At 36.2% G+C, this 13,892-nt stretch overlaps 1 protein-coding gene across 1 annotated transcript in view; it reads right to left on the bottom strand.

The window, feature by feature from the left end:
• The window catches only part of LOC109262144 (A disintegrin and metallopeptidase domain 3-like), a 112,905-nt gene that overhangs the window by 78,259 nt on the left and 20,754 nt on the right, over positions 1-13,892 (bottom strand). The window contains 2 exon segments of the mRNA XM_019440566.2: positions 1,017-1,194; positions 1,664-1,740. Of these exon segments, the coding sequence (XP_019296111.2) occupies positions 1,017-1,194; positions 1,664-1,740 (255 nt within the window).

Genomic DNA, 13,892 nt, shown 5'->3' with positions numbered 1-13,892 from the left:
ATTAAAAGTTAGGATATATACATATATATCCTATATATACAAATATATGCGTATATATATGTATATATATATATGCATACACACACACAAACACACACACACACACACACACACACACACGGAAAAGCCTTTGGAAATATGCCTACTTTAAATGTGAGCATTTATAATGAAAGTGTAATTGTTCAAAACTATTGTAAACTCATGCAGATGGATTACTTAATATAAAAATATAAATATGCAAAAATGGCATAATTTTATAAAATATATACATTTCAAGTTTATGCATATATATGAAAACTATAAAATAGCATACATCAAAATGATGATAATGGATTCCACAACTGCATTTATCTTTAGAAAATAACATGAGGGCCCATTCTTATTATCCTTACATATGCATATGTTTAATATTTTAATAGATGCTAACCCAAATATTATTTGATTGTAAATAATAATAAATGTAATATAATGCGTATTTTCCTTTTGATAGCAAAAAGGAAATTTCAAAGCATTTGTGGTTATATAATTTTTTGTTTAAAAATTATCTATATATTTATAAATCTACATTTATAACTAGATATATAAAAATAATTAGAACAGATAATCCAAACTTCTAGCACTATTTTGAAATGATGACCTTTGGGACAATTTTTTTCCCTCTGTTCTAATTTTAAATTTTTAATAAAAATAAAGAAAAATGTGCTGGTAAGAAAAATGCAGACAAATTAATAATCGCAGATTTGGACATCATTATATTAGTAGTATGCAAATTCAGTGACAATGAAACTATTTTTATATGCATGAAGTACACTTTCAATTAGGGAAATGTGAGTACTTTGATTTTTAAATTATGTGTGTTTATACCTATTACAGTTTGTAAATATTATCTGACTAAACATCAAAATATATTTAAAAATAAATATCTTACAACAGAAGGTTTTAATATAGTCAATTCCCAGCATGAATAAATTTACTAGAAGTAACACAATGAAGATTTCATAAAAGGGGTTACTTACTTCTGATTTCACAAGAATCCTGTAGGATTGATCTGCCAATTGGGTGATAGAATAATTTTCTTGTAAGGGAGAAAAATCAACTTTATCATTATTTATTTGATAAAGCATATGCTCATATGCAACTGCAGATTCCAATGGTTCAATGCCGTAACTGACATTCTCCAACTGCAATAATCCCCTAGATATTTAAACACACAAAAAAGAAATAAAAAGATAATATAGACTCCCCACTAAGAAATGTAAATCACCATTAAATAACATTTTATAGAAATTTAACAGTTGTCTTTGCAGTCTGATGTCTAAGAATCATCCCTTCTTACATGGACAGACTTTCAAACCTTATTTTATACCTTTTCTGTCTACTATGCCATTTAGGATTCATTGTGGTTTTAGTGTGGCTGAGGAATGTGAATATTCTTCATATTGGGGGTGGGGGTGGTTCCTGCATAAATTTTAAGACTGCAGCCTGGGACAGAGACAAGGAGAAAAGGAAAAATGATAAGAGAGGGGGAGAAAAGAAAGTATATCAGCAGAAACACAATCAAAGTCTATTTTCTTTGTCTTCACTCTGTCCTTTAAGATGTTTCTAAAAATTAAAGGATCACACAAGATTGTCAATCATGTACATCTCTGGAATATGCCAGTACCTGAGTCCAGAACAAGTGCTAAGTGTCACAACTGATTTTGGAATCTCTGCGGTGTATCCTTGATAAAAGCAATGGCCCTAAACAGAAGCATATGAAGATACATTCATGAGTGATTTGTAAATAAAGTTTTAGGTTTATCTTACGTCCTAGACATCATCAAACATTCAGATTTAGTCATCACCATAATATTATTTACCAGGCATTCCATTTCCTTGTTATCTATGCACAATCTCTTTTAACGCTCTTTAGATTATAAATAATCATTACTTCTGTCCTCCCCCAAAATAACTTATTGCTAGAATATTTAATTTTTGATGAATAACTTTCTTATCTGTGTCTTTTCTTTCTCAGCCACACTTTTTCTTGTTTTTTTCTAACTTGTAAACTTTTATTCTTTCAAATATGATCATTGTATTTTTAATCTTGATTCTGTGTCATGATCTTAGTTTTTACAGTATTATTTTTAATGATTCAGCTGGAGCTTTTCTCTTTTTGTCAGGTTATTTAGATTTTTTAATTTGAGTATATTTGACATTTCTTGAATGTATAATCTATAGCTGTTAATTTAATGTAATTAGCGGCATCAATGTGACTTTAAGCGTGAACATTTCACTTCTTTTTTCCAAGTTACCCAAAATCATGTTAACTGAGATTTCCTCAGTTTTATTTCTCTTTAATATTTCACCATATTATTTAATCTATATAGCTCACCATCACTAGTTCAAGCTCTTCTCCCTCTATATGTTCACAGCATTAGTCTTCCCAGGATCTCCCCTAATATTCTCATTCAGTGAATATTCCCTTTTCTTCCCTTAAAAATCTAGTGATAACTAGAGTCAATCCTGTTCCTTTGTTAATGTTGTGCAATGAAAAGTATCATCACATTCTCTACCATAAATTTGTTTATATGTTATTAGCTCCCAGATATACATGTCCATCAGTAACCATTCACTTTTTCTCAAAACTAGCCTTAACTCCTATTCCCCACCCACTGAGTGTGGCAGGGCATACCCTGCCCCATGCTAAGGAACAGCAGCAGCCACCTCTGTCTGCACTAGTTCCAACAGACTATGCTACAAGCCCTTACAAAAAGGTGGAATACAAACCATGTCCAAATCCTCTACCCAGCAGCAAAAAGCAATTCAGTTTCTGTAGCTCCTGGCTTTGCACCAGTGGGAGAAAATGAGCCCCATGAAATAATTCTCAACACCCCCAACACAAAGGACAAGAATTTCCAGATAGGAACTTTCCTCACCCAGGGGCACTATCAGAGTGAGAAGTGCACTGACAGTGCTAGAGAAGAGCCAGAGTAAATGCTCTCTATCCCATGGGACCTTCATCACCCAACCCCACCTAGTAATACAAAGTGGCCCAGGAAAGTACCTTTTACCACTATAGGCTGTATCAGCAGAGATCCAGTAGGAGCTTCTGAATCACAATAGAGTAACATTAAAAGAACCTTAAAAGTGAAATTGTCATTGGCACAACAAATCACACCAAATCTAAACTTGGGTTACCGTCTCTTAACAATAGATTTGAATGTCAAGGACACAACCAAAAATCACACATTACATCAAGAACCATAAAAATCACAAGAATGGGAAAAGAAAACCAACTGATAACAATATTGAGATAAGCCACATGTTGGAACTAATGAAGATTTTAAAGTAGCTGTGATAGTATTGCTTCAGTAAACAATTACAAATAATCTTGAAAAAAATTAAAGAACAGAAAATATCAGAAAATAAATGGAAGCCATAAAAACAGATAAAAAAATATTAGAACTAAAAAATAGAATAAACAAATCTACAAAAAACATATTTGATAGATTGATAAGTAAAGTGGAAATGGCAAGGGATAGAATCAGTGAACTTGAGATCAATAGAATTTACTCAATATATATAACAGAGACAAACAAACTAAGAAAATAAACAGAGCCCCAAGGACCCGTGGAACGATAACAAAAGATCTAAAATAAATATCAGAATCTGAGGAAAAGAACAGAAAGAATATAGGGCTGAAAAGTATTCAAAGAAATAAAAGCTAAAATTCTGGTCAGGAAGATGGCAGAGTAGGAAAACTTCGACCCCCACCCCCACCCCTTCAAAAACAAATGAATTCAGCAACAATTCACAGACAAATTTCTTTTATAAGAAATCTGAAGCTAATTAAAAGGCTAATTAAACTAATTAAAAAGTGTGTAGGGGCACACTCTGGGAAAATGCAAAATCAGACTCACCAAAGCCAATATAGAGATTTGGTATACCCTTTCAATAGGGATACTGCCCCAGAGCACTGCTATATGATCACAAAACGGCCCTCTAGCTCCCAGCCTAACCCAAAGCATGAAACAGGTTTGTCCTCATGTCTAGAGTCCCAATTTTTCTGAAGGGGCTACCTAAAGAACTAGAACCCATTTCACCGGTCTTGGAGCTCTAATAGGTTCAGCACAATCTGGCCATCCAGGCAACAATGGAGATAGAGACTTGGGCTAGTAGACACCATGGGTTTCTCCCCCATGTCCCCACTAAGCACAGAATAAGTGGACAAAAAGATGCCAGCTCTGCTTCTCCTTGAGGAAGGAAAAAGTTGATCCATACATGTAGTTTCCCTACTTCACCAAAACTGCCAAAAGAACTGGCATCTTTGTCACCAATCCTGGAACACAGATGGGCCAAGCACAATATAGTTACTTGGATGAGAATAGAGGCGGCAGCTTGTGAGGGTAGATGCTACTAATCCTCTCTCCTGATCAACACAGAGCAGGAAAAAGCACAGATGCATGCTTCCCCCTGGAGAGAAAAAGAGTTGGTAGAGGTCCCCCAAATGATTGGACAGGATGACTTGTTGAGATACTTTTCTGTACAAGGCCTGTCAGTGAAGATTGGGCAAAGCAACTACTTTTGTCTAATGAGCAGATACCAAAACAGAGAGTCAAATAAATGAGTAATCAGGAAAAGACATTTCAAATAAAGGAAAAAGGTATCTCCAGAAATGGATGCTAATTAAATAAAATTAAATAATTTACCTCACAGAGAATTTAAAATGTTCACTGAGGTCAAGAGGACAATGCATGAACAAATTGACAATTTCAATTACAATTTTCAGAGACAGAAAATATTTTTTAAAAGTACCAAACAGAGGAAGGAGTTGAGATCCTAGAGTAAGGGGACCCTAAGCTTGTCTCATACCTCAAACACACCCATTCTGAACACCCAAGAACTCAAATTGAGAGAACAAACTCAACATCTAAAGGGAGAAAAACAGCCACATCGTGGAAGGTAGGAACTGCAAAGAGTTGATTTGGGGGAGAAAAGAACAGCAGGTGCGGCAAAGGGGAGAGCCCTGATCACAGGACGGGATAGGACAGGGGAGGGGAAGGGACGGGAGGGGAAGGGATGGAAGGGGAGGAGACGGGAGGGGACGGGAGGAAAGAAAGCACACATAGGCGACTGCACAAGAAAAATTCTTCCCCAAAACCACTGACTAGGATAGGGAGAAGGGCTGAATGCCAGCCACAAGCTTATATAAACAGTAGAGTACAAAGTCTGAAGTATTAGAAGTCCCTGAAATCACTGGGGTCATGCCTAAGAGGCTTAGTAGTGCTCCAGTGGGGATGGAAGACAGAGACCTGGAAGGGAAAGCATGGTCTGAGGATCCCTGGGTCACATAGGGAGAAACAGTTCCCCTTCTTGGAGTGCATTTAGGAGGGGTGGCACTGCCTCTCTGGGGACAAAAGAACTGGCAGTGTCAAAGTACTGCTCTATTGAGTAGTACAGGAACAGAGACATCAGCTGAAAGCAGCAAACCCTGGTGCCAGCTTTTTGTTATGCTTTACCATAAATTCTAAACCACTGCATGGTCATGCAACTCCCTTTATGGGGTAAACTAGCACAAGGGTAAACTAGCACAGTGTGGTGAGACCCTCCCAAGAGATCAGTGTGGAACTGTGCCACATAGTTCCCCCAAATGCAAAGTTTTAAAAACCAGATACACACCTGAGATAAATCACAGGAATACTGTGCCACCTGGCAGGCATACAGCTCAGACACAGACAGGGTAAACGCAAGGATCTGACAGAGGCCAGGGACACATGAGGGGTGATTGTTTGCTCTTCTATGAGGGCTTCCTGAAGACTGGCAGGCACAAACTACCCACTCCAGAAACTAGAGAGTAGAGTGAAGCCATTTCCCCCACATCCAATAGCACTGACCAGGTCAACGAGCAACACAGCATCCCACAGTGGAAGCCATAGCCTCCTTACACCAAGCCCCACCCCACTGCACCCTGCAGGCACATGTCTACTAGGGCAAGTCTGCATATCTCTCCCAGAAGACCCGCACAAACACCTTGCACACACCAAGTCTACTAAACATAGAATGCTGCAAAGCTTCAGCTCTAGGGGGAATAGAATCTAGCTTCTTTTAACAAGCAGACCAAACACACCTACTTAAAACTTGCCACACAGTGGACGAGGTCCAAACACCCCTACTGCAGGCAAGGAGAAACTCTGCAGAGGATTGACCTAAGGGAAGGAGCAGCCAAAACACAACAGCAGAGTGCACACTCTGAAACACCTCCTGAAGCACCAGACCCAAGAAAGTATTGGACCTCTTCTTAATATAGCCACTACTCTCAGAAGCAGGAATGTAACAGGCTTTCCTAACAACTACCAAAAAAAACAATGACCTAGAAAAAATGACAAGATGGAGGAAGTGACCCCCAAAAAAGAACAGGAAGATGTAATGGCCAGGGATTTAATCAAGACTGATATAAGTAAAATGCCTGAACCAGAATTAAAAACAAACAAAGACAAAAAAACAAAAAACAAAAAAATAGTAATAAGGATATTAGCTGGGCTTGAGAAAAGCATAGAAGACTGTAGAGAATCCCCTACTGCAGAGATAAAAGAACTAAACCTCGTCAGGCCAAAATAAAAAATACTACAGCTGCGTGCAAAACTGACTAGATACAATGACAATGAGGATGGATGAAGCAGAGAGCAGAACAACAATTCAGTGATATAGAAGATAAAATGATGGAAAATCATAAAGCTGTAAACAAGAGGGAAAGAAAATTATTGGATCACTAATGTAGACTTAGGGAACTCAGTGTCTCCTTAAAGTATAATAATATTCGTATCATAGGAGTCCCACAAAAAGAGAGGGAAAGAGGGCAGAAGCAAATAATAGCTCAAAATCTACCTAATCTTGGGAAGAAAATAGACATCAAAATTCAAGAGGCACAGAGAACTCCCATCAAATTCAATAAAAGCTAGCCCACACCAAGATATATCATAGTCAAATTAACAAAATACACAGACAAGGAAAGAATCCTGAAAGCAGCAAGGTTAAAAAAAAAGTCCTTAACCTACAAGGGAAAACATATCAGGTTCATAGCAGATCTATCCACAGAAACATGGCAGGCCAGAAAGGAGTGACAAGATGTATTCAACATGCTGAATGGGAAAATCTTCAGCCAAGAATACTTTATTCCACAAGGCGGTCATTCGGAATAGAAGGAGAGAGAATAGTTTCCCAGATAAATAAAAACTAAAGGAGTTTGTCACCATTAAACTAGATCTGCAACAAATATTGAAGGGGACTCTTTGTGTGGGAAAGAAAGATCAAAAGCAACAAAGACTAGAGGAACGGAGGACATCACCAGAAACACCAACTTTACAGGTAACACGATGGCACTAAATTTATATCTATCAATAATCACTCTAAATGTAAATGGACTAAATGCTCCAATAAAAGCTATAGGGAAGGTGAATGGATAAAAAATAACCATCTATATGTTGTCTACAAGAGGCTCATTTTAGACCTAAAGACACCTGCAGATTGAAATTGAAGGGATGTGACCATGATGTCCGTCATGCTAATGGACACTAAAAGAAATCTAGAGTAGCCATACTTATATCAGACAAACTAGATTTTAAGTTGAATCTGTAACAAGAGATGAAGAAGGGCACTATATCATAGTTAAGAAATCTATCCATCAGGAAGATCTAACAATTGTATATATTTATGCCCTAAACTAGAAAGTACCCAAATATAGAAATCAAATAATGACAAACAAAAAGAGACTCATTGATAATAATAAAATAATAGTAGGGGACTTTAACACTCAACCTACAGAAATGGACAGATCATCTAAGCAGAAAATCAACGAGGAAACAATGCTTTGAATAATAAATTTGACCAGATGGACTCCACATATATATTCAGAACATTCCATTCTAAATTTTTTTAATGTTTATTTATTTGAGAGAGAGAGAGCTGGGGAGGGGCAGAGAGAGAGGAGACACAGAATCAGAAGCAGGCTCCAGGCTCTGAGCTGTCAGCAGAGTCCAACACTGGGCTCAAACCCACTAACTGTGAGATCACGACCTGAGCTGAAGTCGGACACTTAACCAACTGAGCCACCCAGGTGCCCCCAGAACATTTCATTCTAAAGCAGCAGAATATACATTTTTTTCAAGTACTCATGGAACATTCTCCAGAATAGATCATGTACTGGGTCACAAATCAGCACTCAACATCTACAAAAAGACTGAAATCATACCATGCATATTTTCCAACCACAATGCTATTAAACTTGAAGTCAACCACAAGAAAAAATTCAGAAAGACCAGGAATACATTGAGGTCAAAGAACATCATACTAAAGAATGAATGGGTTAACCAGGAAATTAAAGAAGAAATTAAGAAATACATGGAAGCAGGGGCGCCTGGGTGGCTCAGTCGGTTAAGCGTCCGACTTCAGCTTGGGTCACGATCTCGCGGTCCGTGAGTTCGAGCCCCGCGTCGGGCTCTGGGCTGATGGCTCAGAGCCTGGAGCCTGCTTCTGATTCTGTGTCTCCCTCTCTCTCTCAGCCCCTCCCCCATTCATGCTCTGTCTCTCTCTGTCTCAAAAATAAATAAACATTAAAAAAATTTAAAAAAATACATGGAAGCAAATGAAAATGGAAACATGACAGTCCAAACCCTTTGATATACAACAAAGTTGTCCTAAGAGCAAAGTAGATTGCAGTACAGGCCTGTAACAGGAAAAAAGAAAAGTCCAAATTGTTAACCTAACCTTCTACAAGAAAAGGAAGAGCAAATAAAGCATAAAGCCAGGAGAAAAATGGAAATAATAAAAATTAGAGATGAAATAAATGATATAGAAACATAAAAACCTAGTAGAATAGATCAACAAAACTAAGAGCTGTTTCTTGTAAAGAATTTATGAAATTGGTAAACCCCCAGCCAGACGTATGAAAAAAAAAAAAAAAAGAGGACTCAGATAATTAAAATCATGAATGAAAGAGAAGAGATCACAACCAACACCACAGAAATACAATCATAAGAGAATATTATGAAAATTTATATGCCAACAAACTGGGCTCTTTGGAAGAAATGGGTAAGTCCCTAGAAATATACAAACTACCAAAGCTGAAACAGGAAGAAATAGAAAATTTGAACAGACCTATAACCAGTAAAGAAATTTAATCAGTAAGTAAAAACCTCCCAACATAGAAATGTCCAGGGTCAGATGGCTTCCCAGGAGAATTCTACCAGATATTTAAAGAGCAGATTGTCTTTTCCCCATTGTGTATTCTTGCCTCTGTGGTCATTGATTAATTGACCATATAATTGTGGGTTTATTTCTGTGTTCTCCATTTTGTTCCATTGATCTAGGTGTCTGTAATCTATGTGATCCATTGATCTATGTGTCGGTAAACACATACTTGAAGAAAAAGAAGATCTCAAATCCATAAACTAACTTCACACATCAAAGAACTAAAAATAGAAGAATAAACTAAGGCCAAAGTATCAGAAAGAGAGAAATAACAAAGGTCAGAGAAAAAATAAAGAAAATAAAAAGTAAAAAATTAAGAAAACAATAGAAAAAATCATGAAACTAAGAGTTGTTTCTTTGAGCAACTTGATAAACAAAATTGACAAACCCCCAGGTAGATTAAGAAAAAAGAGAAGACACAAATAAGTAAAATCAGATATGAAAGCAAAGATCAAAAGAGAATACTATTAATAATTATACACCAACAACTGGATATCATAGAAAATGGGCACATTCTTAGAAACATATGACCTACCAAAACCGAATCACAAAGAAACAGAAAATCTGAACAAACCTACAACTAGTATGGACTCTAATCAGTAATCAAAACTTCATAACAAAGAGAAGCCTAAAACCAAATGACATCACTGATGAACTCTCCCAAACACCTAAGTAAGAATTACAACAATCTTTCCCACACTGTCCCAAAAAACGTTAAACAGGAGGGAACATTTCCAAACTATTTTACGAGGCCATCATTACACTGATTTAAAAGCCATACACACAGTCCACAAGAAAACTACAAGTCAAAAGCCCTCATGAATACAGACGCAAATTCTCAACAAAATACCAGTAAACCAGATCCAATGTAATCCAAAAAATGTAAAATTATTTTACATCAAGACCAAGTTAGATTATCCCTGCAGTGCTAGCATGGTTTAATGCACAAAAATCAATTAATTTGATAAACCATATTAACAGTGTAGAGGATAAAAATCACATGATCATCTGAATAATAGTCAGAGAAAGAATTTGCAAAATTCAACATACTTTCATAACAACTCTCAACAAACTAGGAATAGAAGGAAATTACCTCAAAATAATAAAAGGCTATTTATGAAATGTTTTTTATGAAAATAACATTGTATTCAACAGTGAAAAACTGAAAACTTTTCCTCTTAGATCAAGAACAAAGCAAGGATGCCCAATCTCACCAGTTCTATTCAATGTAGGACAGCAAGTTCTAGCCAGAGCAATTAGATAAAAAAATGAAATAAAAGGCATTCAAGTCAGAAAGGAAGAAGAAAAATTGTATTTGTTTGATGACGTGATCTCATATGTAGAAAACCTAAAGATTTTACATACACACACAAAAGAAATTCAGTAAAGTTGCAGGACACAAGATCAACATACAAAAAAATAAAATGAAAATAAAACCTTCCTTATCTAAAAGGAAAATTAAGAAAATAACCCCATTTGAAATCACACACACACACACACACACACACACACACACACACACACACCAATAAAATACCTAGGGATAAATTTAAGGCTAAATACTTGTACTCTGAAAATTACAAAGTATTAATGAAAGAAATTAAACAAGACACAAACAAATGGAAAGACATTCCATGTCCATGGATTGAAAGACTTAACATTGTTAAAATTGTTGAACAGACATTTCCCAAAGAAGATATACAAATGGCCAACAGGTATATGAAAATATACCCAACCCTGGTTATTAGGGAAATGCAAGCCAACACCACAATGAGATAACATCTCACACCTGTTAGGATGGCGATGATCATATAAAAATAGACAAGACTTGGCAAATGTAGAGAAACTGGAACTGTTGTACACCATTAGTGAGAATATTATATGGTGCAAGTTGCTATAGAAAACTGAGTGAAAGTTCCTCTAAAAATTAAAGGTAGAGGGGAGCCTGGGTGGCTCAGCCAGTTAAGTATCTGACTTAAGCTCAGGTCACGATCTCACATTTCTTGAGTTCGAGCCCTGCATCAGGCTCTGTGCTGACAGCTCAGAGCCTGGAGCCTGCTTCAGATTCTGTGTCTTCCTTTCTCTCTGCCCACCCCCCTTCAAAAATAAACATTAAAAAATTTTAAAATTAAAAGTAGAATTAGCATACGATCCAGTGATGTCATTTCTGTGTAGTTATTCAAAAGAACTGAAAATAGGATCATGAGGAGCTATTGATATTCCTGTGTTCGTTGCAGCACTATCCAAAAGAGACAAGATGTGGAAACTACCTAAAGGTCCACCAATAGATAGGTAGAGTTAAAAAATGTGATATATACATTTAATGGAATAATATTCAGCCTTAAATTAAATTCTGCAATATATGCAACATGTATGGACCTCAAGGACATTATGCTAAGTGAAATAAGCCAGTTACAGGAAGACAAATATTATGAGTCCTTTTATGTGAAATATTTAAAACATCCAAATTCATATCTCCAAAGACTGAAATGGTGCTTTCCAGGGACTGGGGAAATGTTGAAATGGACACTTACTAAGTAGTGAAAGTTTCAGTCAAGGGGTCCCTGGGTGGCTCAGTAGGTTAAGTGTCCAACTCTTGATCTAAGCTCAGGTCATGATCTCACAGTTCATCAGGGCTCTACACTGACAGCACAGAGCCTGCTTGGGATTTTCTCTCTCTCTCTCTCTCTCTCTCTCTCTCTCTCTCCCTCCCTCCCCAACTTGCACACTCTCACTCTCACTCTAAAAATATGTAAATAAACTTAAAAAAAAAGTTTCAGTCAAGCAAGATGAATAAATTCTAGTGGCTTCTATAAAACATCATACTTATGCTCAATAATAATGTAATGTATACATAAGATTTGTTAAGACCATAGAACTCATGTTAAGTATTTTTGCCACACAAAAATATATATAAATTTTGTTAATGTTTATTTATTTTTGCGAGAGAAAGAGAGAGACAGTGTGCAAGCTGGGGAGGGCAGAGAGAGAGACACACACACACAGAATCTGAAGCAGGCTCCAGGCTCTGAGCTGTCAGCACAGAACTCGACGCGGAGCTTGAACTCACAAACTATGACATCATGACCTGAGCCAAAATTGGACGCTTAACCGACTGAGCCACCCAGGTGCCCAATATAAATAAAAATTAAGAAAAAGAAATACGGCTGAAACTTTCACAAAATTAACAAATGGCATAAACATTTGGGTTCCGTGAGATGAGCAAACTGCAAAGGGAATGGACCCAAAATAACTCACAGGAACAAAAGATCACAATTAACAATTAACAAAACCAATAGAAATATCTTCAAAGTAACCAGAGAGCAATGTCACATAACCTATAGGGGAACACCAATTTGAATGACAGTAGATTTCACATCTGAAGTAATGAGGCTATAAAGAAACACTACAGCAATTTTCAAGTGCTAAAAAAAAAGTACATCAAAAAAAAAAAAAAAGAAAAGAAAGAAAGAAAGAAAGAAAGAAAGAAAGAAAGAAAAAGAAAAGTACAGTCAAACATGAACTCTATGTATCTGGAAAATTTATCCTTTAAGAATGAAGGAAAAAGAGAGTCTTTCTCAGACAAAAGAAAACAAGGAGACTTTATTACTAGCACACATACCCTTAAAGAATATCAGAAAAGAATTCCAAAAGTGAAAGCTAATATCACAAAAAGACATGGAATTCAAGAATCTGGAAAACCAGAATAGATAAAAATAGCAGTAAGTATAGTGGACTATCGTTTCCCTCATGAGTTTCTTAAATCATATTTAGTAGTTGAAGCAAAATCATACAATATCATGTGACTTAAGATACAGATAGGGATATTTAGGCAATTATAACTTAAAAATGTAGAGGTTAAAGGAACCTACATAGAAATAATTTTTGATAATTCACTTGAAGTAGTAAAAATTCCACAATAGTAGACTATTATAAGTTATATATGTATATTGTAATATCTAGAGCAAATATTAAGAAAGTTGTTGGGGCACCTGGGTGGCTCAGTCGGCTGAGTGTCTGCCTTTGGCTCAGGTCATGATCTCCCTGTCCCTGAGTTCAAGCCCCGTGTCGGGCTCTGTGCTGACAGCTCAGAGCCTGGAGCCTGTTTCAGATTCTGTGTCTCCCTCTCTCTCTGCCCCTCCCCCACTCATGCTCTGTCTCTGTCTCTGTCTCTCTCTCTCTGTCAAATATAAATAAACATTTAAAAAATTTTTTAATAAAAAAGAAAAAAAGAAAAAAAGGAAATTGTAATAAGGAAAATACTTTAAAACCCTACAAATATATCACAATGTAATCCTAAAAATGTTCAAGTAATGCAGAAGAAGGCAATACGAGAGGAACAAAGAAATGAGAAACATAGAAAAGAAAACAAAAATATATGTACATTATGGCAAACAAAATCTCTAACATATAAATAATTACTTTAAATGTATGAGTATAGAAACATCAAATAAAATACCAGATGCTAGGATAGATGCGAGAAAAAAAAACCCACCATGGCCCAACTAAATATTTTCTATAGGAAATTTACTTCAAACAATAACATAGGTAGACCGAAATTAAAAGATGGAAGATTTATGTAATGAAAATATTTATAAAACAAAGAAGAATTGTAAAGAATAAGCTTAGGAATTCCCTGAGCCTGCACTGATGGGTTAACAAGG

This window comes from Panthera pardus, unplaced genomic scaffold, assembly GCF_024362965.1.
Source record: "Panthera pardus isolate Hobbes unplaced genomic scaffold, ASM2436296v1 HiC_scaffold_13, whole genome shotgun sequence".
Lineage (NCBI taxonomy): Eukaryota > Metazoa > Chordata > Mammalia > Carnivora > Felidae > Panthera > Panthera pardus.
Note: the sequence above shows the minus strand (reverse complement) of the source record. Positions and strands in the feature narration are given on the sequence as shown.